The sequence below is a fragment of the Polypterus senegalus genome, chromosome 8, assembly GCF_016835505.1.
Source record: "Polypterus senegalus isolate Bchr_013 chromosome 8, ASM1683550v1, whole genome shotgun sequence".
NCBI classification, from domain to species: domain Eukaryota; kingdom Metazoa; phylum Chordata; class Cladistia; order Polypteriformes; family Polypteridae; genus Polypterus; species Polypterus senegalus.
In genome coordinates, this window is record NC_053161.1 from 160,312,675 (window position 1) to 160,334,304 (window position 21,630).

A 21,630-nucleotide genomic window follows, 5' to 3' on the forward strand; every position below is an offset into this window, starting at 1 on the left:
ATATGGTGGTGGTAGTGTGATGGTCTGGGGTTGTTTTGTTGCTTCAGGACCTGGAAGGCTTGCTGTGATAGATGGAACCATGAATTCTACTGTCTACCAAAAAATCCTGAAGGAGAATGTCCGGCCATCTGTTCGTCAACTCAAGCTGAAGCGATCTTGGGTGCTGCAACAGGACAATGACGCAAAACACACCAGCAAATCCACCTCTGAATGACTGAAGATAAACAAAATGAAGACTTTGGAGTGGCCTAGTCAAAGTCCTGAATCCAATTGAGATGCTATGGCATCTTAAAAAGGCAGTTCATGCTAGAAAACCCTCAAATAAAGCTGAATTACAACAATTCTGCAAAGATGAGTGGGCTAAAATTCCTCCAGAGCGCTGTAAAAGACTCATTGCAAGTTATCGCAAACGCTTGATTGCAGTTATTGCTGCTAAGGGTGGCTCAACCAGTTATTAGGTTCAGGGGGCAATTACTTTTTCACACAGGGCCATGTAGGTTTGGATTTTTTTTCTCCCTGAATAATAAAAACCATCATTTAAATACTGCATTTTGTGTTTACTTGTGTTATATTTGACTAATGGTTAAATGTGTTTGATGATCAGAAACATTTTGTGTGACAAACATGCAAAAGAATAAGAAATCAGGAAGGGGGCAAATAGTTTTTCACAGCAATGTACATACATATACCCTAGGGTGCCAGTGATAATCAAATTTTTTATTTTCTCACGTCTTAGCTCCCAGTTTTGTTCCTCTAGTTGCTTTGATAAATTACACAACGTTTTTTGACAAACAATATTTATTGGTGGCACAAGAGATCAGAAATTTTCTACATTCGCTATACAGAAACGTGCGTGCTGATATGACTGTTCTGTCATCTTGCGTAAATCCATCACCTACACCTGTTATGCAAATATATCAGTGTTGAGTAATTACGACACAGTAAGTTTATAAATTTGGTACAGCTTTGTAGCAATCTAAATATGCAGATAGAAATAAGAAATAATCCCATCCGGCTTTTAGGACTATCCTATGCAAACAGCCTAATAGCTCTGTAATATATTCTTCCTTTTGTCTCACAGTTCCTCTGTTATCATTCCCAAGGAGTATGTATGTCTGTTACAGATAAAATACTGGAATCACACAAGTTATTAACCCATAACTTTGGGAACTGTGAATGAAATCTGTCTGTATGAGCATATAAAAAATACCCGGTTTTTCATTTAATGTATTATTTTACATTTCTTACACAAGTGTCACAGCAACAAAAGTAAACACTAGGTATAGAAAAACAAACTTGGCATAGATAAAAACAACTTCGAAATATTCCCTTTTTTTTTTTTTTTGCTTTACAGCCTTAAATGAAAACACACAAACCAATATTTTTCCAGCTTTACTTACTCAATGCAATCTGAAACATCCAAATGAAAGATATCACAGCTACAGTTGAAAAGAATTTAAAAAAATCAAAAACAAGAAATTATGAGATTAATAAAGGATCAGCCCCTCCTAAACTCAATCAGGTGTAACTGCCCACCATTTCCATTGCAGACCCTGGTTACTGGCGTCCTTCCACTTGTGATCAATTGTAATCTGTGTGATTAGTGAAGCTGTTCCTGGAGCATTCACTCCCTTGCTTGGCAGTGCAACTGACAGCAAACAACTGACTATGGGTGGCAAGCCACTTTCAAAAGATCTCAGGGATAGAGTTGTGGACAGAAATAAGGCAGGAGATGGACACAAAAACATCTCAAAGGCTTTATCAAGTCCAAGGAACACAGTAAAGTCCATAATAAAGAAGTGGCAAGTGTTTGGTACTACTAGGACACTCCCTGATCCGGCCGTCCCTCCAAACTGGATGGAAGAGCAGGGAGGAAACTGATAAGAGAGGCTACCAGGAGGCCAATGGCCACTTTGAAGGAGTTACAGGATTTGACGGCAGATAGTGGTCATTGTGTGCATGTGACAACAATTTCACAAGCGCTCCACAATTGTGGCTTGTTCGGGATGGTCGCAAGGAAAAAGCCATTTCTCAAGAAAGGCCACATTAAGGCTCGTTTGAGCTTTGCCAGAATGCACCTTGAAGATTCTGATGCCAAGTGGAAAAAGGTCTTATGGTCAGATGAGACCAAAATCAAACAATTTGGCCTCAATACCAAACGGTCCACCTGTTAGAAATCCAATGCAGCTCACCATCCACAACACACCATACCTACAGTAAAGCATGGAGGGGGCAGCATCCTGTTGTAGGGTGTTTCTCTGCCGCAGGGCCTGGGACTCTCATTAGGGTAGAAGGAAAAAATTGATGGGGCAAAATACAGTTAAATTCTTGAGGAAAACCTGCTACCCTCTGCCAGAAAGTTGAAGATGGGCAGAATGATTACCTTTCAACACAACAACGATCCGAAGCACACAGCAAAATTGACCACTCAATGGCTGAAGGAGAAAAAGGTGAATGTCCTGGTGTGACCCCGTCAGAGCTCAGGCCTAAATCCTATTGAAAATCTGTGGAAAGATTTGAAGATCGCAGTCCACCAACGCTTACCATCCAATCTGACCGAGCTTAAACTATTAAACTGTAAAGAAGAGAGGGGGACAAATCTTAATAGCTCAATCTAGATGTGCAAAGCAGAACCAGAAGAATCCCAACAGACTCAAGGCTGTCATTAAAGCAAAAGGTGAGTCAACAAAATGACATTTGGGGTGATCCTTTGTTAATCTCAGTAGGTCTTGTTTTTGATTTTTTATAATTCTTCTGAACTGTAGCTGTCATATCTTTCACTTGGATGTTAGAGATTGCAGTGAGTAAGTAAAACTGGAAAGAAATATTGGTTTATGTGTTTTCATTTAAGGCTGTAAAGCAAAAAAAAGGGAATATTTCGAAGGGGGTCATTCTTTTCAATACCTACTGTATATTACTACTGTACATATTCCAAAATGGATTCAATTCATTTTTTTCCTAAGAATTCTACACACAATACCCCATAATGACAACGTGAAAAAAGTTTACTTGAGGTTTTTGCAAATTTATTAAAAATAAAAAAACTGAGAAATCCCATGTACATAAGTATTCACAGCCTTTGCTCAATACTTTGTCGATGCACCTTTGGCAGCAATTACAGCCTCAAGTCTTTTTGAATATGATGCCACAAGCTTGGCACACCTATCCTTGGCCAATTTCACCCATTCCTCTTTGCAGCACCTCTCAAGCTCCATCAGGTTGGATGGGAAGCGTCGGTGCACAGCCATTTTAAGATCTCTCCAAAGATGTTCAATAAGATTCAAGTCTGGGCTCTGGCTGGGCCACTCAAGGACATTCACAGAGTTGTCCTGAAGCCACTCCATTGATATCTTGGCTGTGTGCTTAGGGTCGTTGTCCTGCTGAAAGATGAACCGTCGCCTCAGTCTGAGGTCAAGAGCACTCTGGAGCAGGTTTTCATCAAGGATGTCTCTGCACATTGCTGCAGTCATCTTTCCCTTTATCCTGACTAGTCTCCCAGTTCCTGCCGCTGAAAAACATCCCCACAGCATGATGCTGCCACCACCATGCTTCACTGTAAGGATGGTATTGGCCTGGTGGTGAGCGGTGCCTGGTTTCCTCCAAACGTGATGCCTGGCATTCACACCAAAGAGTTCAATCTTTGTCTCATCAGCACAGAGAATTTTGTTTCTCATGGTCTGAGAGTCCTTCAGGTGCCTTTTCGCAAACTCCAGGCGGGCTGCCATGTGCCTTTTACTAAGGAGTGGCTTCTGTCTGGCCACTCTGCCATACAGGCCTGATTGGTGGATTGCTGCAGAGATGGTTGTCCTTCTGGAAGGTTCTCCTCTCTCCACAGAGGACCTCTGGAGCTCTGACAGAGTGACCATCGGGTTCTTGGTCACCTCCCTGACTAAGGCCCTTCTCCCCCGATTGCTCAGTTTAGATGGCCGGCCAGCTCTAGGAAGAGTCCTGGTGGTTTCGAACTTCTTCTGCTTACGGATGATGGAGGCCACTGTGCTCATTGGGACCTTCAAAGCAGCAGAAAGTTTTCTGTAACCTTCCCCAGATTTGTGCCTTGAGACAATCCTGTCTCGGATGTCTACAGACAATTCCTTTGACTTCATGCTTGGTTTGTGCTCTGACATGAACTGTCAACTCTGGGACCTTCTATAGACAGGTGTGTGCCTTTCCAAATCATGTCCAATCAACTGAATTTACCACAGGTGGACTCCAATTAAGCTGCAGAAACATCTCAAGGATGATCAGGGGAAACAGGATGCACCTGAGCTCAATTTGGAGCTTAATGGCAAAGGCTGTGAATACTTATGTACATGTGATTTCTCAATTTTTTTATTTTTAATAAACTTGCAAAAATCTCAAGTAAACTTTTTTCACGTTGTCATTATGGGGTGTTGCGTGTAGAATTCTGAGGAAAAAAATTAATTTAATCCATTTTGGAATAAGGCTGTAACATAACAAAATGTGGAAAAAGTGATGCACTGTGAATACTTTCCGGATGCACTGTATATGTAGGTTTTCAAATAAGCCCAATTTAAAGAGTGACAAAAAAGTCACATAAAAAGTCATATAAAATTGTTGCACTTTTAGGCTTAGGATTTTATATAAATTTATTTTATATATACACTTTTTTTTTAACTGAAGGGGCACCAGTGAGCTGCCAAACCCTCCAACACTAGTATCAGTTCAAATATTGATTTATTTTCACAAAAACCTCCACAGATGATGTTCAAGTGCCGCACAAGCACAATTAATCTTTTTCCTTTGTCTTTTTTCCTTTCTTCCTCTCCTTTTACTCCTCCACGCAATCATCATCCACATCCACCCAACTTCAACTCACCTGTGAGAAACACCAGTTTATTAAATTCATTGTAATGTCTAACTTTAGAACCTGCAGTAATGTGACAATATTGAAACCAGCACAAAGATTAAAGTTGTAGCTGCGGGTGCGTAAGGCACGATTAAGCACGGGTAAAAAATGTGTGCCAAAAGAAATCTCTCAGTCCAAAAGTTTGTTTTAAAAGATTTAGTGAAAATTCAAAGCAAATAGTTCACACAAGAATAAAGAAAAAAGGTTGTTATACACGTAGAATAAAAGGCAAAAAATTAGAAAAATGTCTCTTCTCTAAACATAGCTTTTCTTGTCAAACATGAGTTCTTTCTATACATAAAGATGCTTTCCTTCTTCTTCTGTATGCTTTAAATGTACGACGCTGCACATTCAATAGAGCACATTGTCGTTCATGTTACTGGGCATGTTAGGCCCGGTTTAAAACAGTTTGCCCTTAACATCTTGCAGCAAGGCAGGCCACTGACTGATTATAATCTATATTCAGAGAGGCTAGAAATAGTTAGAATATACCAATTCAATTCAACTTATGGGGGTTGTAAGAACCTCCCATAGACTATGCACTAATATACTGTATAGGCAAACATTTAATATAACTTAAAAACTAGCAAATGACTCTTACAAAAGTGTTTACCCATTGTTAATAATTTGGCTTCTGGGAAGGTTCTATACATGTCACACCCACTCACACACCTATAATAATATTATACTAGGAGGCTCCGTCCCCTGCTCACTTTGCTCGCCCACCCCCGCGTTTGATTTTCTGAATATACAATTTAAAGAGATTGTTATTTTCATATTATAAATACATATTTTCATATATATTTTCATTTATGACATATGGATTATTTTCACTTTTACTTTAAAGCGTTTGTAAAAACAATATTTGGAATTAATTTTTCTTCAAGATCGCACTGAATTTTGATTCCGTGTTTGGACTTGCATCGTGACAACGGCACGTAGATCTGCCTATGAGTGAATATTGTTTCTTTCTCTCTAATAAATAAAATGACTTTCTCGAATGTTTCTCCCTGCTCTATCTTCTTCGCTTTGTCATTGATGTGTCATCTAGAACATATAAAATTATTGCCCTGTTAAAATTAATAAGAGCTGAGAGAGCAGGAAGTGTGTCTGACAAAAGCATTCACATGACTGAGGTTAGATGGCTGTGGTCTTGTTTGAAAATAGTTGTAAGTATGGTGTGACTTGATGGAGCCTCATGTTAAAAGTCTCCGTCTCATGGGACTTCATACTGCCACAACGTTTTTGGAATCTTTTAATTCTTGCTGGCAACACGAATTAGACAATCTACAAGTCTCCGACTTAAAGATTACATCCGAACAATATATTTGATCTCTTTTCTCTGTTCTTTTATTTCGCTGAATAATAATTTCCATTTGTTTGCACTAATGTGATCTTTCCTATCCATTTTTTGAGTCTTTTGAATTTTTGTACTTCCATTATCTCTAACCTGCTCTGCATGTGTACTGCGCCAACATTTATGAATTCTTTACGACGTTCTACTTTGTCATCTACTCTTTGTCATTTATTTCTGGCCCCAGATGTGGTTAAATCTCTTTCTTGCGGGACATATAACGCTGCTCGCATTGTGAAGGGGGGAGGGGGGCTCAATGAACACTAAGAAGATGTGGTTGGATCAGCTGCTGGCGAGCTACATGTTCTGCTTGTCTCGCTGCGCGTCAATCATTTAAAAGCCTGTACAACAGCTTTCCTTTGTCTCACTGCCTTGTCTCACGTGATGTCAAAGTGTCTTCAGAGAAGATCACATCTCGTCTCCCTCCCAAAATATTTTTTTATAATAGCGAGATAGAGAAACAGAGAGTGTGGTTTCGAGCAGCAAGGGGCAAAACTATAATGTATGCAGTAATAAGGAGTTGGGTGAGTGGCCGAGTTACCACATGTGATAAACTGGCACTGGCACCTGCCCAGCCAGGTTTGTTATATGTTTCTTGCCCATGCCTGTGCTATTTAATGGTCTCCCTTTATTTATCCCTAGAGTGTTTATCTGGCTATGAGATTATCCCCTTCACTTGATAATTCCAGCATTGCACCTGAACTGTATAAAATGCTGCTTATTGTATTTTGTTCCATTCTCTTACACTAGAACAGCATTACAGTGAAAATACTAAAACAGTTGCTATAGTTGTCTGGTCTGATTTGCACTATGTTTACTTAATCTGAATAAGACTCAATGAGCTAATACTGCCAAAATGTCTACCTCAGAATACATTATTCTTGTTGTAGCGAGGTCGCATTGAGGGTTTTTGTTTCTATGTGAGTATGTCCTGTTGAGTGTTTGGTAAATGTGAATGACAACACTGGGTGCTCCGATTTTGGGTCTGTGTCTTTAATCAAGTTTACACTTAAGTGGCGGGGCTTGTGGAATTTGTAGTTTGTGGTTTGTATGCACTGTACCAATAAAACCGGAAGAGAAGGATGTGGTGGGACTTTTCGAGTGGGCCATTTTCTAATTAACATTATCCACAGCAGCTCTTAAACATTTTCAGTTACTGGACATTCATAGCGGAGAAGGATGGTGCTCAGCCACCAGATGCAAGGATGGTGGTGGGTTCTTTTCCTCTCAATCCAGTCCTTCGATGCTCTTGGATAAGAGGCGCACCTCATAAGACTGTTCTTCTAGGCTCTAGGGTGGTAGAACAGAATTTCACTATCCATATTCTGAGAAGCATTTTATTAAATAGGAATGTTACACACTTCTTTCCATCATTTAACCCTAGTTTCCATTTCCAGAATCACTTCCATCATTTACAGTAAGGACTTTTTTTCAGAACTGTAATCATTGTCTTGTGGGGTATGTGTAGTATTTGTTGTGTTTGTAAATAGTTATTCTAGCAAATAGGATCATTTTATATATTTGTGTGTGTTTGGTGTATTTAATCTTAAAGGGCTTTTTCCTGGGTGTTGTTAATATTTGGGTGGCTGGGTGGAAATTCTGTAGGGCTTAGGTGTTGGCCTGATTTTATCCGTCTCTCTTTTTAAAAGTGTAGTGGCTTTCTTCCTACGTTAATCTGGCAACACCATCTGCAAAATCTATAAGCCAATTTGGGGGGTGCTACATTGTCAATTTACTAATTTGCCGAAATAATTTATCTACTTATTAATATGAAACTCCCAGGAGTGTTCTGTCTGGTAAATATCACTGATACTTACTCTCCCCCAAAACTCACAGGTTCTTTGTATTTTTTCACTTCTTTCCTCCAGACCGTGAGAATGATGAAGTATCTCTCAGTGTGCCCCTTTTATTAGCCAGCTCCATTTTCACATTGACAGGACACTCCTGGAATGAACAATACCTCTCTTGACAGTTACACCAAATAAAAGGCTCTAAATGAAGGTTTTTTTTTTTTTTTATTGACACTGTTGGTATTTTTCATGTTTCCATGTGTCAGTCGTTCACTTCTTTAATGCCCAATGACCCTGGTTCACATTCTTCATCATTAATGCAGACACTTCTCTGTTTAGGGTGGACAGAATCCCTCTCACGGTTCACCACATACTCCTTTTTAATTTTTACAATGCATTTCTCTACAACATGCATTACCAGTATAGCAGCTGTCCTGTTAGGTTTGGGGTCAATTGGAAACTGTCATGTTTTTGATAGAAATTGATACCTGTATTAAAATCAAGACAGCATTAAATTGTAATTAAATTACAAAATACAGTCAGGGCATTACACGTATTGCTAGTGGTTATTATTGCTTTAAATGACTGATTGTAAAACTGCATTTTCAGTAGCCATTCCTTCAGTGTCCCGATGAATTCCCTTAGTTTATCCTTAAGTAGTCATTTTAATTGCAAATTGGTTATTAGAGAAAGATTTATAATTGCATTAGCCCTGCTGAAACCTGTGAGTTACAAAGCACTGACATTCCTAAAGTTCAGTTCTGAGTTCAAAAAATGAAACCGCTTTCTCGAGAAAAGTGTAAGTTTATTTTCTTTCTTTATTTCTTTGATTGGAAAGAAACTAAACTTTTCATACAAAAGTGTCTAATGCTGTCTGGAGAGAAGATGGGGAACTGGATGTACCCAGGATAGGAAAAGAAGGGGAAGACCCAGGTGAACAACTGCATAAGAGGATAAGGACAGGCGAATGTGCAGTGTGAGAAACAAACGCCTTACAGGTCCTCCGTTGGCTTCTTCTTTAAATACAAGCTAAGAAAGGGTGTCGTCTGCACACCTGGAGTCGTCTTTTCTCTGTTGTAGATGACACTGATATTTTATGCGTATGTAACTTTACAAAAAAAAACTCATCTTAAGCTTTCATCCATCATCAAAACTCGTAGCAAGTGAAGCTAAGGGAAGATGTAAAGGACAGAACGAAGGTGGCATGAGGAATACGGATCGCGCATGCGCACAAGTAACACCGAGTATGCGCCAAATGCTGAGGGAAAACTGTGACGTCATTAAGAGCGACAGGCGGTGGAGTTTTGGATCGGTTCCTATGGCTCGAGCGGAAAGTTTTGAGAAACTTGTATTTTTTACTTTTAATAACAGCACAATGGTGGATGATTTTCTGCTGTTGTCGATTGCTAGGTAGATTGTGCCCTGCCGGTAAACAGGGTTCGTGCAATGTGCCTACGACTCAAGCGTGTTTAAAGAGAATCTTTTCACGGGAAGGCATAGGGTAAGTGATCAAAATGTGGACGTTTTATTTTAACAGTGGAGTTGTCCAGATATTTTATTCAGATTATGTGGATCACCGTTTAAGATCGAGTAGTGATTGCTCTCGCGCTTTTTGTCTCTTGTCAGCAATGGAAAGAATCCCACCGTGGATCCACGTGTGCTCACCACACGGTGGACGCCTTGTATGTAGCCTTCATTTACGTTGTCAAATTTCATTTTAAGTCCACTGCACAAATGCACGCTGCCGCTCCATTCACTTGTCAGGGTGTGTTCTGTCGGTTACTGTCCGATTAGGACTGTTGAGGCGGAGTCTCTAAGATAAATCAGTCAATTTTCTAATATTTGGATTAATCTTAAAGTACACTTTAGACCGGCGGGGCCAGACGTGATTCACAAACGAGAACACGCAAATGGGGACAATCCGTTAAAAAAAGTGTGTAGTGAATAGCGGTAAAAAGCCAACACCCCCAGGGTCCTTCCTAAAACACCCGCCCCTAAATCCTCCAGTTCATGCGATCAAATGACTTGACAATGAGTGACAATAAAATGCTGAAATAGCTGTTAACAATTCAGGATCCCTGATGCAGAAGATAAATGAAGTTTAATGATTCATTTATTGTAATGAGCTCTGTGCCAGAGGGGACAGACACACACGTAGACGGCTTCAGCTGCTTGGCTCCATGCATTTGAGTAGTGCTTCTCTCTGCTATGATATCTTTCAGTCATTCCGACTATTGTATTACTACAGTATATGGCAAAGCAACAGGAAGTCGACTTTAGATAAACATTGTACTTTGGGGATCGAATGTGTGTTAAAAAGCTGCGGCCATATTTCGACATGGCATGCTTGTATTTCTAATTAGACAATATGTTAATTTCCATTAATTGTTTATTTAGATGTGCAATCAGTGGGTGTATGTTGTGCAGCCTCGTCGTGCTTGTAGTTTAACAAATCCGTTAAGCTGATTTGTTAATTCGGGTGTTTGGGATATAGAGATCTGCATCTCCTGTGCCTCTTTGTCTTAAAAGCAGTCCCTTTCACCCGCTTTTGATGGGGTTTTTGACATATTGTTTACTTGAAATGCACATTTTGCAGTTAATATATTCACAAATGTATCCTAGCACTGGGAGAGAGGATTTAAATCTCAAACCTGACTTATTAACTGTCCTTGTGGAGAAGGCAGCTGGTTGACTGACAGTGCTCTGTGATGTGCTGGCACCCCATCCTGGTTCCTGCTTTTGCCTTCAGTGCTACGAGGATTGATTTCAGCTTCTTGCAGCCCTAAACTTGGATTAAAGAGGTTGCTTCAAATAAATGGATGATTGTTATAATGTAAAGTGTGGTGTATAACTGTGATGTGCTAGAAATACAAAAACTCTCTTGCATTCACCCAAAACACGAAATGAATCTGAATTTAAGTCATGCTACACTCCATATTGTGTGCTAAAAATATCAGTTGATCAGATATGTGACAGATGTTGTTCCTTCACTACACACCTAAGAAGTCTGTTTTACTCCTTTTAATGTGACATGCAGCACCATGTGTTAACCACAGTGGTGTGTTTTCTGTTAACTAACTGACTTGACTTAAAATTTAACTGGGAGTGTACTTGTAGAGCAAGAATTTAAATTCTATTGTAATTTTTTGATACCTATATATATAGGTATATATATATATCTATATATATATATATAATATCTATATATATATATATATATATATATATATATATATATATATATATCTATATATATATATATATATATATATATAGGTATATATATATATATATATATATATATATAGGTATGTATATATATATATATATATATATATATATATATATATATATATATATATATACACACACACATATATATATATATATATATATATATATATATATATATATATATATACATACAGTGGTGTGAAAAACTATTTGCCCCCTTCCTGATTTCTTATTCTTTTGCATGTTTGTCACACAAAATGTTTCTGATCATCAAACATATTTAACCATTAGTCAAATATAACGCAAGTAAACACAAAATGCAGTTTTTAAATGATGGTTTTATTATTTAGGAGAAAAAATCCAAACCTACATGGCCCTGTGTGAAAAAGTAATTGCCCCCTTGTTCAAAAATAACCTAACTGTGGTGTATCACACCTGAGTTCAATTTCCGTAGCCACCCCCCGGCCTGATTACTGCCACACCTGTTTCAATCAAGAAATCACTTAAATAGGAGCTGCCTGACACAGAGAAGTAGACCAAAAGCACCTCAAAAGCTAGACATCATGCCAAGATCCAAAGAAATTCAGGAACAAATGAGAAGAGAAGTAATTGAGATCTATCAGTCTGGCAAAGGTTATAAAGCCATTTCTAAAGCTTTGGGACTCCAGCGAACCACAGTGAGAGCCATTATCCACAAATGGCAAAAACATGGAACAGTGGTGAACCTTCCCAGGAGTGGCCGGCCGACCAAAATTACCCCAAGAGCGCAGAGATGACTCATCCGAGAGGTCACAAAAGACCCCAGGACAACATCTAAAGAACTGCAGGCCTCACTTGCCTCAGTTAAGGTCAGTGTTCACGACTCCACCATAAGAAAGAGACTAGGCAAAAACGGCCTGCATGGCAGATTTCCAAGACGCAAACCACTGTTAAGCAAAAGAACATTAGGGCTCGTCTCAATTTTGCTAAGAAACATCTCAATAATTGCCAAGACTTTTGCGAAAATACCTTGTGGACTGATATGACAAAAGTTGAACTTTTTGGAGGGCAAATGTCCCATTACATCTTGCGTAAAAGGAACACAGCATTTCAGAAAAAGAACATCATACCAACAGTAAAATATGGTGGTGGTAGTGTGATGGTCTGGGGTTGTTTTGCTGCTTCAGGACCTGGAAGGCTTGCTGTGATAGATGGAACCATGAATTCTACTGTCTACCAAAAATCCTGAAGGAGAATGTCCGGCCATCTGTTCGTCAACTCAAGCTGAAGCGATCTTGGTGCTGCAACAGGACAATGACCCAAAACACACCAGCAAATCCACCTCTGAATGGCTGAAGAAAAACAAAATGAAGACTTTGGAGTGGCCTAGTCAAAGTCCTGACCTGAATCCAATTGAGATGCTATGGCATGACCTTAAAAAGGCGGTTCATGCTAGAAAACCCTCAAATAAAGCTGAATTACAACAATTCTGCAAAGATGAGTGGGCCAAAATTCCTCCAGACCGCTGTAAAAGACTTATTGCAAGTTATCGCAAACACTTGATTGCAGTTATTGCTACTAAGGGTGGCCCAACTAGTTATTAGGTTCACGGGGCAATTACTTTTTCACACAGGGCCATGTAGGTTTGGATTTTTTTCTCCCTAAATAATAAAACCATCATTTAAAAACTGCATTTTTGTTTACTTGTGTTATATTTGACTAATGGTTAAATGTGTTTGATGATCAGAAACATTTTGTGTGACAAACATGCAAAAGAAATCAGGAAGGGGGCAAATAGTTTTTCACACCACTGTATATAGATATACAGTATATATATATATATATATATATATAGAGAGAGAGAGAGAGAGAGAGAGAGAGATAGAGAGAGATATATAGATATATATACTGTAGATATATAGATTTTTTTTTTCTCTCTGCAGGGAGCAGCAACCATTTTCAGTAGTTCTTTGATGGATCAAAGGAGATGTGCCAGGCTGGTATGCATAACATGGAGACAAGTGGTGTAAAGATTAAAAAAGAGGAGGACTGTAAGTGGGAGTCTGCCCACCCTGAACAGGAGAGCCTCTACATTAAGGAGGAGTATAATGAGCTGCCATTAATGGACATTAAAGAACAGGCTGAGGACAAGCCTTTGAGAAATGAAATGCAGAACGATAAAAACATAGACAGCATCAAGGAAGAAGAGCCTGTCCTTCAGCCTGAGCATCAAGATGAACAAGTGTCTTTTGTTAGCGTAAAATCTGAAGCAGTGCTGTCAGACTTGAACAGACCTGAAGAAATGTCGAAGAGAGTGTTGGGAAACCCGTCCTCATCTACGCATCAGACTGGACAAAGTAAGTGAACGATTAACAAAATGGGAGTTTCGAGGCCAATGAATCTTGTGCATTTGTGTTAATCTTGGAAATGTTTAATATGATGAAAAGTGGAGAATTAACTTTGTAGGAAATTAGTTTACTAATAAGCAGTGCAGTCCTCTGAGCTGAATAAGATGTTTCGGGCAGCAGAAGCTCTTCAGGTGTTATTTGCCTGAAGTGTTAGCAATAAGTGTAGTGTGTATAAAATCAAACAAAGAAGGTAGTATGTGGACAGCCATGTTCAAACAGAAGAAAACGTAAAAGTAATACATGACATATTATGAAAAAAAAATGATGATACCCTAAACAGGAAGGGTTAATATAGTTGCAAAATCTCATTGCCAAAATGAAAAGGAGGCCAAAATATACAAAAATGTTTCCTTTATTATCTAAACAAACAGGAGGAGTGAGCAGAGGTAGAACATAAAATAACACAAACACGGCCTAGCTGTCCAGTTGTTTTTGGTCATTTGTCCAATTTAAAGTGCTCTTCAAAATTCCCTTGTGTCACCTGCTGTCCCAAATCTCTCTCTTGTAAGTAAGTGTATATGCTGTATGTAAGTTTATGTGTGCATATTTGTGTATAGAGATGTACATGTACAGTATGTATGGTCACATCATTGCACATTCAAACCAAGCATTAATCATGTGGTTTTATTTTTGAATTCGGTCTGTACCGGGATACAAATGGTAATGACTACATATTTGTTTGGCCTTGAAAGAGTAATGAGATATCCAATGAAAACGCCATTAACAGACCTATTATTATTATTATTTATTATTATTATGATATGGTGGATGGCAAATGGTCACCTTCACTACCTCCTCGAGACATTTCTGCTTGCCGCAGTGCAGTTACTGTATCAGACCACACATCAACAGTAGCTTTGTAGCTGAAATCTCTGTAAACTGAGACTAGCCAGGCCGACTTTAGAGGAGAGAAAAGAGTGGAATATTAGCGTTCACATTAAAGACAGTGGAGTAATAAGGAAATCAGAAAAAGGAGTCTAAATTTGTTTTCGGAAAAGCGTCAGGTGGGCGAATAGATGCTGTCCCATTAGTGACAAATAATGGAAGGACTGACTCTGAAGGTGAAACATTATTAAAAAAAACTAAATGAAATTGTTGCATTTTTGAGCTCATTTTGGTTTCAATCTGGATATTTAAATTAGAACCACAATGTTTTATGGAGACTCTATGTCAGCATTACTTCAAAAAGGTAGACATTGAATTCTCAAATACAATTTGCAGACACACTTGCATCACTGTTGTGATTTGCTGGTGGTGAAGGGATTTTAAATAATGTGCACCGTTTGTTTAAATGAAAAAAATCACCTTTATAATAAAAAAAATGTCTCTAAAACATTTGTTTAAATAAAATAAAAAACATGATAGTACCTCATAAACCACAACACATCAGTCTAGCCATATAGTGTCATTATTTTATTTGTTAGTCATTCATAAAGCACACTTCTACGTGACAGTAACTTGTTAACAAGCCTAGTTAAAGTGTTGCAAATGCACCTCGTTTGTTTATACTTCCTTAGAAGGTTGGCGTCCTTCAACATCTGCAATAAGATGCAGCAGATGTTCTATCAGACGGTTGTGGCGAGCCCCCTCTTCTACGCGGTGGTATGCTGGGGAGGCAGCATAAAGAAGAGGGACACCTCACGCCTGGACAAACTGGTGAGGAAGGCAGGCTCTATTGTAGACACGGAGCTGGACAGTTTGACATCTGTGGCAGAGCAACGGGTGCTGAGCAGACTCCCGTCAATCATGGAGAATCCACTGCATCCACTGAACAGGATCATCTCCAGACAGAGGAGCAGCTTCAGCGACAGACTGCTGTCACCATCCTGCTCCACTGACAGACAGAGGAGATCGTTCCTCCCCCACACTATGCGACTCTTCAATTCCATCCGGGTGGTAAACGTTAACACTACACAAAGTTATTGTCTGTCTGTTATACCTGCGTTTTTATCACTCTTTAATTTAATATTGTTCTCTATCAGTATGCTTCTGCTGGAGTATGTGAGTTTCCCCCTGGGATTAATAAAGTATCCTATCCTATCCTATCCATCCATCTATCCATCTATCTCATCTAAACAAGTAATTCTGATATGTGCAATTCTTGCGGTACTGAAAATGTGTGGCTTTGAGTTCTAATTGTACTAATATGTTACACATTTATTTTACATATATCTAAGAGAAAATGTTAAAAAACGTGGTACATGTACATTAATGACACATTCGGTAGTCTGTTTAAGCCATATCATTTTTATAGAGCTCATTTTACGTTGGGGGTTCCTCCTCTGTCCAGACTGAATTCCAGACCCTGCTTTAAAGCTTATGATTGCTTGCATATTTAAAACATCCATCGTAATTCTTCATTCATTTGAAATAACTCTTCCCATCTTCCTGTTTTGTGTGTACTAAATATTTAACTGCTGTCCCATCTCTACCTGTGCTTCTCATATTTACTTAAAATTATCCCCATTTGTCATATTCCACAGATTCACAACACATCAGGAGTGTCTCCTTTTCTTCATTTCCTCAGAGTTCTCTTCACAGCAGACCTCAAAAGACAGTGCTAGAGGAAACCATGAAGGAAACCACATCAGGATCAGAGATTTTGATACCAACCACCTTACAATATAGATCTGGGCCTGTGGTGAAATTAACAAGAATAGACGCTGTGAACACTCCACAACAGGCAAATAATGCAAATTCAGATTCTCTGTATATCTGCCATGAGCAGAGCAGAAGTGGTATTGGCAACTCTAAAAATGAAGGTAATCAATGGGAGCATTTGACAAAGAAGAAGTCTCATTGTTGTTCTGAATGTGGAAAACAGTTCACACAGAGGAACAATCTTCAAAGACATAAAAGAATTCACACCAGAGAGAAACCATACAGTTGTTCTGAATGTGATAAACAATTCTTGGTAATGGACCATCTTCAGAAACACCTGAGAGTTCACTCTGGAGAAAAGCCCTATCACTGTAATGAATGTGGAAAACAATTCTCACAAATGAACATTCTCGAGAACCACAAAAGAATTCATACTGGAGAGAAGCCATATTCTTGTGCTGAATGTGGCAGACAATTCTCTCGACTGGGTTCGCTTCAGACCCACACTAGAGTTCACACTGGAGAAAAGCCCTATCAATGTAATGAATGTGGTAAACAATTTTCGATAATGAACAATCTTCGGAGGCATAAAAGAATTCACACTGGTGTGAAACCATATTGCTGTTCTGAATGTGGGAAACGCTTCTTACTATTGGACAATCTTCAGATTCACACAAGAATTCACACTGGAGAGAAACCGTACTGTTGTTCAGAATGTGGTGTACGATTCTCTCATTGGAACAGTCTTAAGAACCACAGAAGAATCCACACTGGAGAAAAGCCATATCACTGTAATGAATGTGGCAAACAATTCAAGGACCGTAGCTATTATCACACCCATAAAAGAGTTCACACTGGAGAGAAGCCATACTGCTGTTCTGAATGCGGAAAACAATTTTCTCATAGTACACATTTTCGAACTCACACACGAGTTCACACTGGAGAGAGGCCATATTGCTGTTCTGAGTGTGGCAAACGATTTTCACAAATGAGCCACCTTGAGAACCACACAAGAATTCACACCGGAGAAAAGCCATTTTCCTGTTCTGAGTGTGGCAAATGGTTTTCTACCAGAAGCAGTCTTTATAGCCACACAAAAATTCACCATGGAGGAAAGACAAAAATACAAAGTACTGCGACCTCACATTAGATAGAATAACAGAAAAAGCAGAGGTGCTGGTCAAGTGGGACAAATATCATTCCCAACTAACTAAAACTGAACTAAGAAAATCGGGTGCAGATGTTAATGAAATAGAAACAATGTGTGCATGTGTAATAGATCAGCCCAAAGTGGTTACTAAGTACTGACAATTAAAAAATTATAGTAAAATAAAATACTGTCAAATGTAACTAAGTATGACAAATGTGAAATGATTAAAAAAAAAACAAATTGTGCCAACACAATAGAAACCAATTTAAATGTCCTGCTTCTTCACTTTGCTCCCCACCATCTTCAAAAGGAATCATTACAGGGGTCAGTGCAACACCCTCACAGCATGTTTAAGGGACAGGAAGTATTACAAGAAGATTCGCTCCTATGTTGAGAGTGTTCAATGCAAACCCTTATGAAAAAATGAATCCCTGAGAGAGGCAATGATGCTGTTGTGAAGAGGCAAAGAGATCCCCACCCAAAACCAGTCTTCAGAGCCACACATAAATTCTCAATGGAGATCTACAGATGGAAGTACTATTAGGGATAATGTAAGTACTTTGCCCAGCCCTGGTAGGAAATTTAAGAAAACAGCAACAGTGCAAAAATCTTGTAATGACTGAAGAGTGAGGTTCACTCCTGTCCTATTGTTTAGAAATGAGCCCAGGGAGAACAGCAGTACTGATGTCCAGAATGTGTCAAACAACAGCTAAAGCCACTTTATTAAATGTAACATGTGGGACCACATAGAAAGACAGGAATAAAGGAGATGAAACTGAACGATAGTTTGAAATTGTAAAATTAAGAGTTGTTTAGGAAAAATAAGTTCTATTGTCCATTTAGCATATAACTTGCTCTATCTAAAGCATTTTTTTAAATCAATAAAATTGTATTGCCAAAAATAGTTATCTTTTGAACAATTTTATATATCCCTCTGTCATGGAACCCGCTATATCCTAACTACAGGGTCATGGGTGTCGGCTGGAGCCAATCCCAGCCAACACAGGGTGCAAGGCAGGAAACAAATCCTGGGCAGGACACACACACCAAGCACAATTTAGAATTGTCCTGATTCTAAGATACCCTAACACAAGCACCAAGACATGAACCCATTCCCTTGGCAGGAATTCTTAGAATCTAAGAATTTAGAATCTTTGGACTGTGGGAGGAAACCCACGCAGACATGGGGAGAACATGCAAACTCCATGCAAGGAGGACCCGGGAAGCATACCCAGGTCTCCTAACTGCGAGGCAGCAGCGCTACCCACTGCGTCACCATGCCGGCCACAATTATATAGAGCAAGGAACAAATGTTACAGAACATTTGGAAGACTGGAGCACCCTGGAAACATTTGTGCCATCAGAAAAAAAAAAAACAGATATTAAAACCTTACATAAGAAACAGTGACCCCTAAGAACTCCATATGTCTAGGATGATTTGCATCACAATTACATTTTAGGCTTGTGAATTCAAAAAAGCAAAAGGAGATGTGGATCTCTAAATAGATGTATTGTGACAAGCAAGTGCAGCGAGTCTGGGAGAGAAAGCTCTGGTCAGCCATTGTAAAACTACGAGTTCATCTTCAGCTCAACTGGCTGAGAAAGGCTGTGTGGAATCCCCAGGCCCAGCGGTTGAGTCCTGCTACTGCCATTTAAGGTTGATGGTATTGTGACCTGAACTTTATCTATAGGTTAGATAATCAATCTAAATAAAGTCTCATAAAACAGAGCGAAAGGTAATGAAATTTAAAACTGCACAGTCTAGGCAAGGTAAAGAAATGATAAAGTTATTGGGTCCTGGCATGGCAAAGAAGATCTTACATGCTGTTTCATCCACTCTCAGTGATACTGGCACCATAATTATACATCCTATTTCCTTCTCAGCCACTTTTTGTTTACATTTTAATTACAATTATAAGTATGTGTGTATGTATGTCTGTGTAATTTTTTTTTCCATAGGGGTCTGTTAGGGGATACCTTTGGTTTATTTTATTAGGGCTTACTATCAAACATTATCTGCTTATCCAGGGCTACTGTTTAACATCATTCCCTATATTTGCTCTCTCAAGACTGTTTAAGATTATACTTTATGTTTATACTATTTGGTCTGTATTGTCAGAGATATCTCTATTTTAATCCTTTTAGGCTGCTGCTGGGTGGGTTGGTTTTGTTTTGGACATGATGTGTCTCTAGGTGTGTCAGAGGACTGGGACTTTGTGAAGTGTGGTGTAACCTCACGTGGGGAGGCAAAATGGTGGGGCGGGGGGAGAGAAAAAGAGCAAGCTATTTCTAATCTATCTTTTTAATCCTTATAATTGTTAAGTGCCAACATAATAGGCATTATGGTAATAACTCCTGGAAAAATTGGAAAGTCAAAGCTGTTTTATGTAATAATGTACTATCTTAAATGAAGACTACAAAATGTCAAGAAAAGTTCAGAAGCAAAGTCTCGACCAAACAGTTAACTTTGTGAGCTGGAATGTTAAAGGTCTCAATCACGAATAATGGGTGGAGGTTGATTTGATTTGAACTTAGTTTTGTAAAAGGTTACTTGCTTGTATGGAATGTTCTTTGCTTTTAATAAATTCAATAAAATGTTTTTTTAAAAGAAAAAAGAAATTATAAAGTTAACGCAAGGCCTATGTTTGCATATTGAAATGTTAGTGTACATAAACATGAAGTAAGCTGAGCTTTCAGGTTAAAAGATTCAGTAAATAACATAAAAATTAAAAAAACAAAATCATTCCTCAAGTGACAGACCAAGAACTTTAAGAATTTGTAAACTTTAATAAATATGATGTTCCCAAGTATAAAATCATGCACTAAGGATAGCTTTTAAAATGTGAATGGTTTGTTGAGAGCAGTGTGGGAGAATGTGTGTGGTCGAGCTTCAGAGCTTCATGGTCTCACGTTGAAGACAAAGCCTATGGTTTTTATTGTCCTTTGCTGAGTACTTGCTCAACTACTGAGTTTAAAGTTATAAGCTAACAACACAACTATGCTGGAGACCGCTGACACCAAAAGATTATCATGGGTCCAGAATCATAGAGGACAGCTTGCATGGCATCCAGATCAAAGCCCCATTCATCAGATCAAGAGCTCCAGATATTGGTATCTTTCACTTTGGGGTATTGGACTCCAAAACCTGATTAGGTCCTCGCCAGAAAAGAAATGTCACAGTTTTACTTTTAAGGGTTCTATGTTCTTTGCCAGAGCCCACATTAACTGTCCACTCGTTTGTCAAACAGGTACTTGAATTCTTCCTTCTCTTTTCTGCAGCAATGTCTTTCAAAGATGATTTGAACCATGAAGTTATGAATGGTATATAAGGAAAAGCTCATTTATCTGCAAGCAGAGCAATACAAATGAACTCTTTTTTCATAAATAACATGTATTTATTGAATATTTGTGACTATTGTTTTAGGAATGGAAAACCTGCATGATTATTAAATTGCTTTGGGTTTAACGTGTATAGAATTGGGATAATATAATTGAACAGTTTAGAAAAATGAGATTAGCATGGCATGGTGAGCACTTAGAGTAAAAGCAATGTGGCAGACCACTGCCCGCCAACTCAAACAGCTAATCAAACACATACTCACTCGCTTTGGTCGGTGCTGCGGTCCAAACCCATCTGTGAGCCACTGTAGCGGCTTTAGAATGGCTGCTGGTGATTTGGAAGAAGACAGACACAGCAATACCCGAATTCTGCCGTTTATTCTACAAAAGCGTCATCCAGCTTTTTTCTACAAGACAAGCAGTAAAGGGCACAGTCAGCACATGTAACGTCAGGCGCTCTCGGTCTCCCGCAAAAGCGTCATCCAGCTTTTTTTTTTTTTTATTAAACATGTATACACAAATACAATAAATACAAATTTAACAATTGAATATAAACAACAATAATGAAGGACAATAATTAACGTTGCAACATACCTACAAGACAAGCAGTAAAGGGCACAGTCAGCACATGTAACGTCAGGCGCTCTCGGTCTCCTGTAGCATGCCAAACAATATACCAATGAGGTTGAATCTCCGCTAAACCAAACACTTTTAAAACCCATTTCTGCCGAACAAAAGGGACAACAGAACCTTAAAGCACATCGACAACCACATGGCGTGATGGTTCCATTCAGTTTCATACAGAAAACACTTATTTAAAACTTGTCAATTTATACAAGAGACGGAGAGCATTGAGAAGCGCCTTACCTGCAAAAGCGTCATCCAGCTTTTGCCAGGAGTCTGCTGTA

The 21,630-nt window shown here is 38.8% G+C and overlaps 1 protein-coding gene across 1 annotated transcript; it reads left to right on the forward strand.

Moving 5' to 3' along the window:
* Positions 1-9,307: 9,307 nt before the first annotated feature.
* LOC120533276 (zinc finger protein OZF-like) lies at positions 9,308-17,647 on the forward strand. Its single transcript, XM_039760089.1, has 3 exons — positions 9,308-9,512; positions 13,168-13,581; positions 16,116-17,647. Exons 2-3 carry the CDS (start codon positions 13,212-13,214, stop codon positions 17,381-17,383), a joined length of 1,638 nt encoding a protein of 545 aa, XP_039616023.1. The 5' UTR covers positions 9,308-9,512; positions 13,168-13,211; the 3' UTR covers positions 17,384-17,647.
* The last annotated feature ends 3,983 nt before the right edge of the window (positions 17,648-21,630 follow it).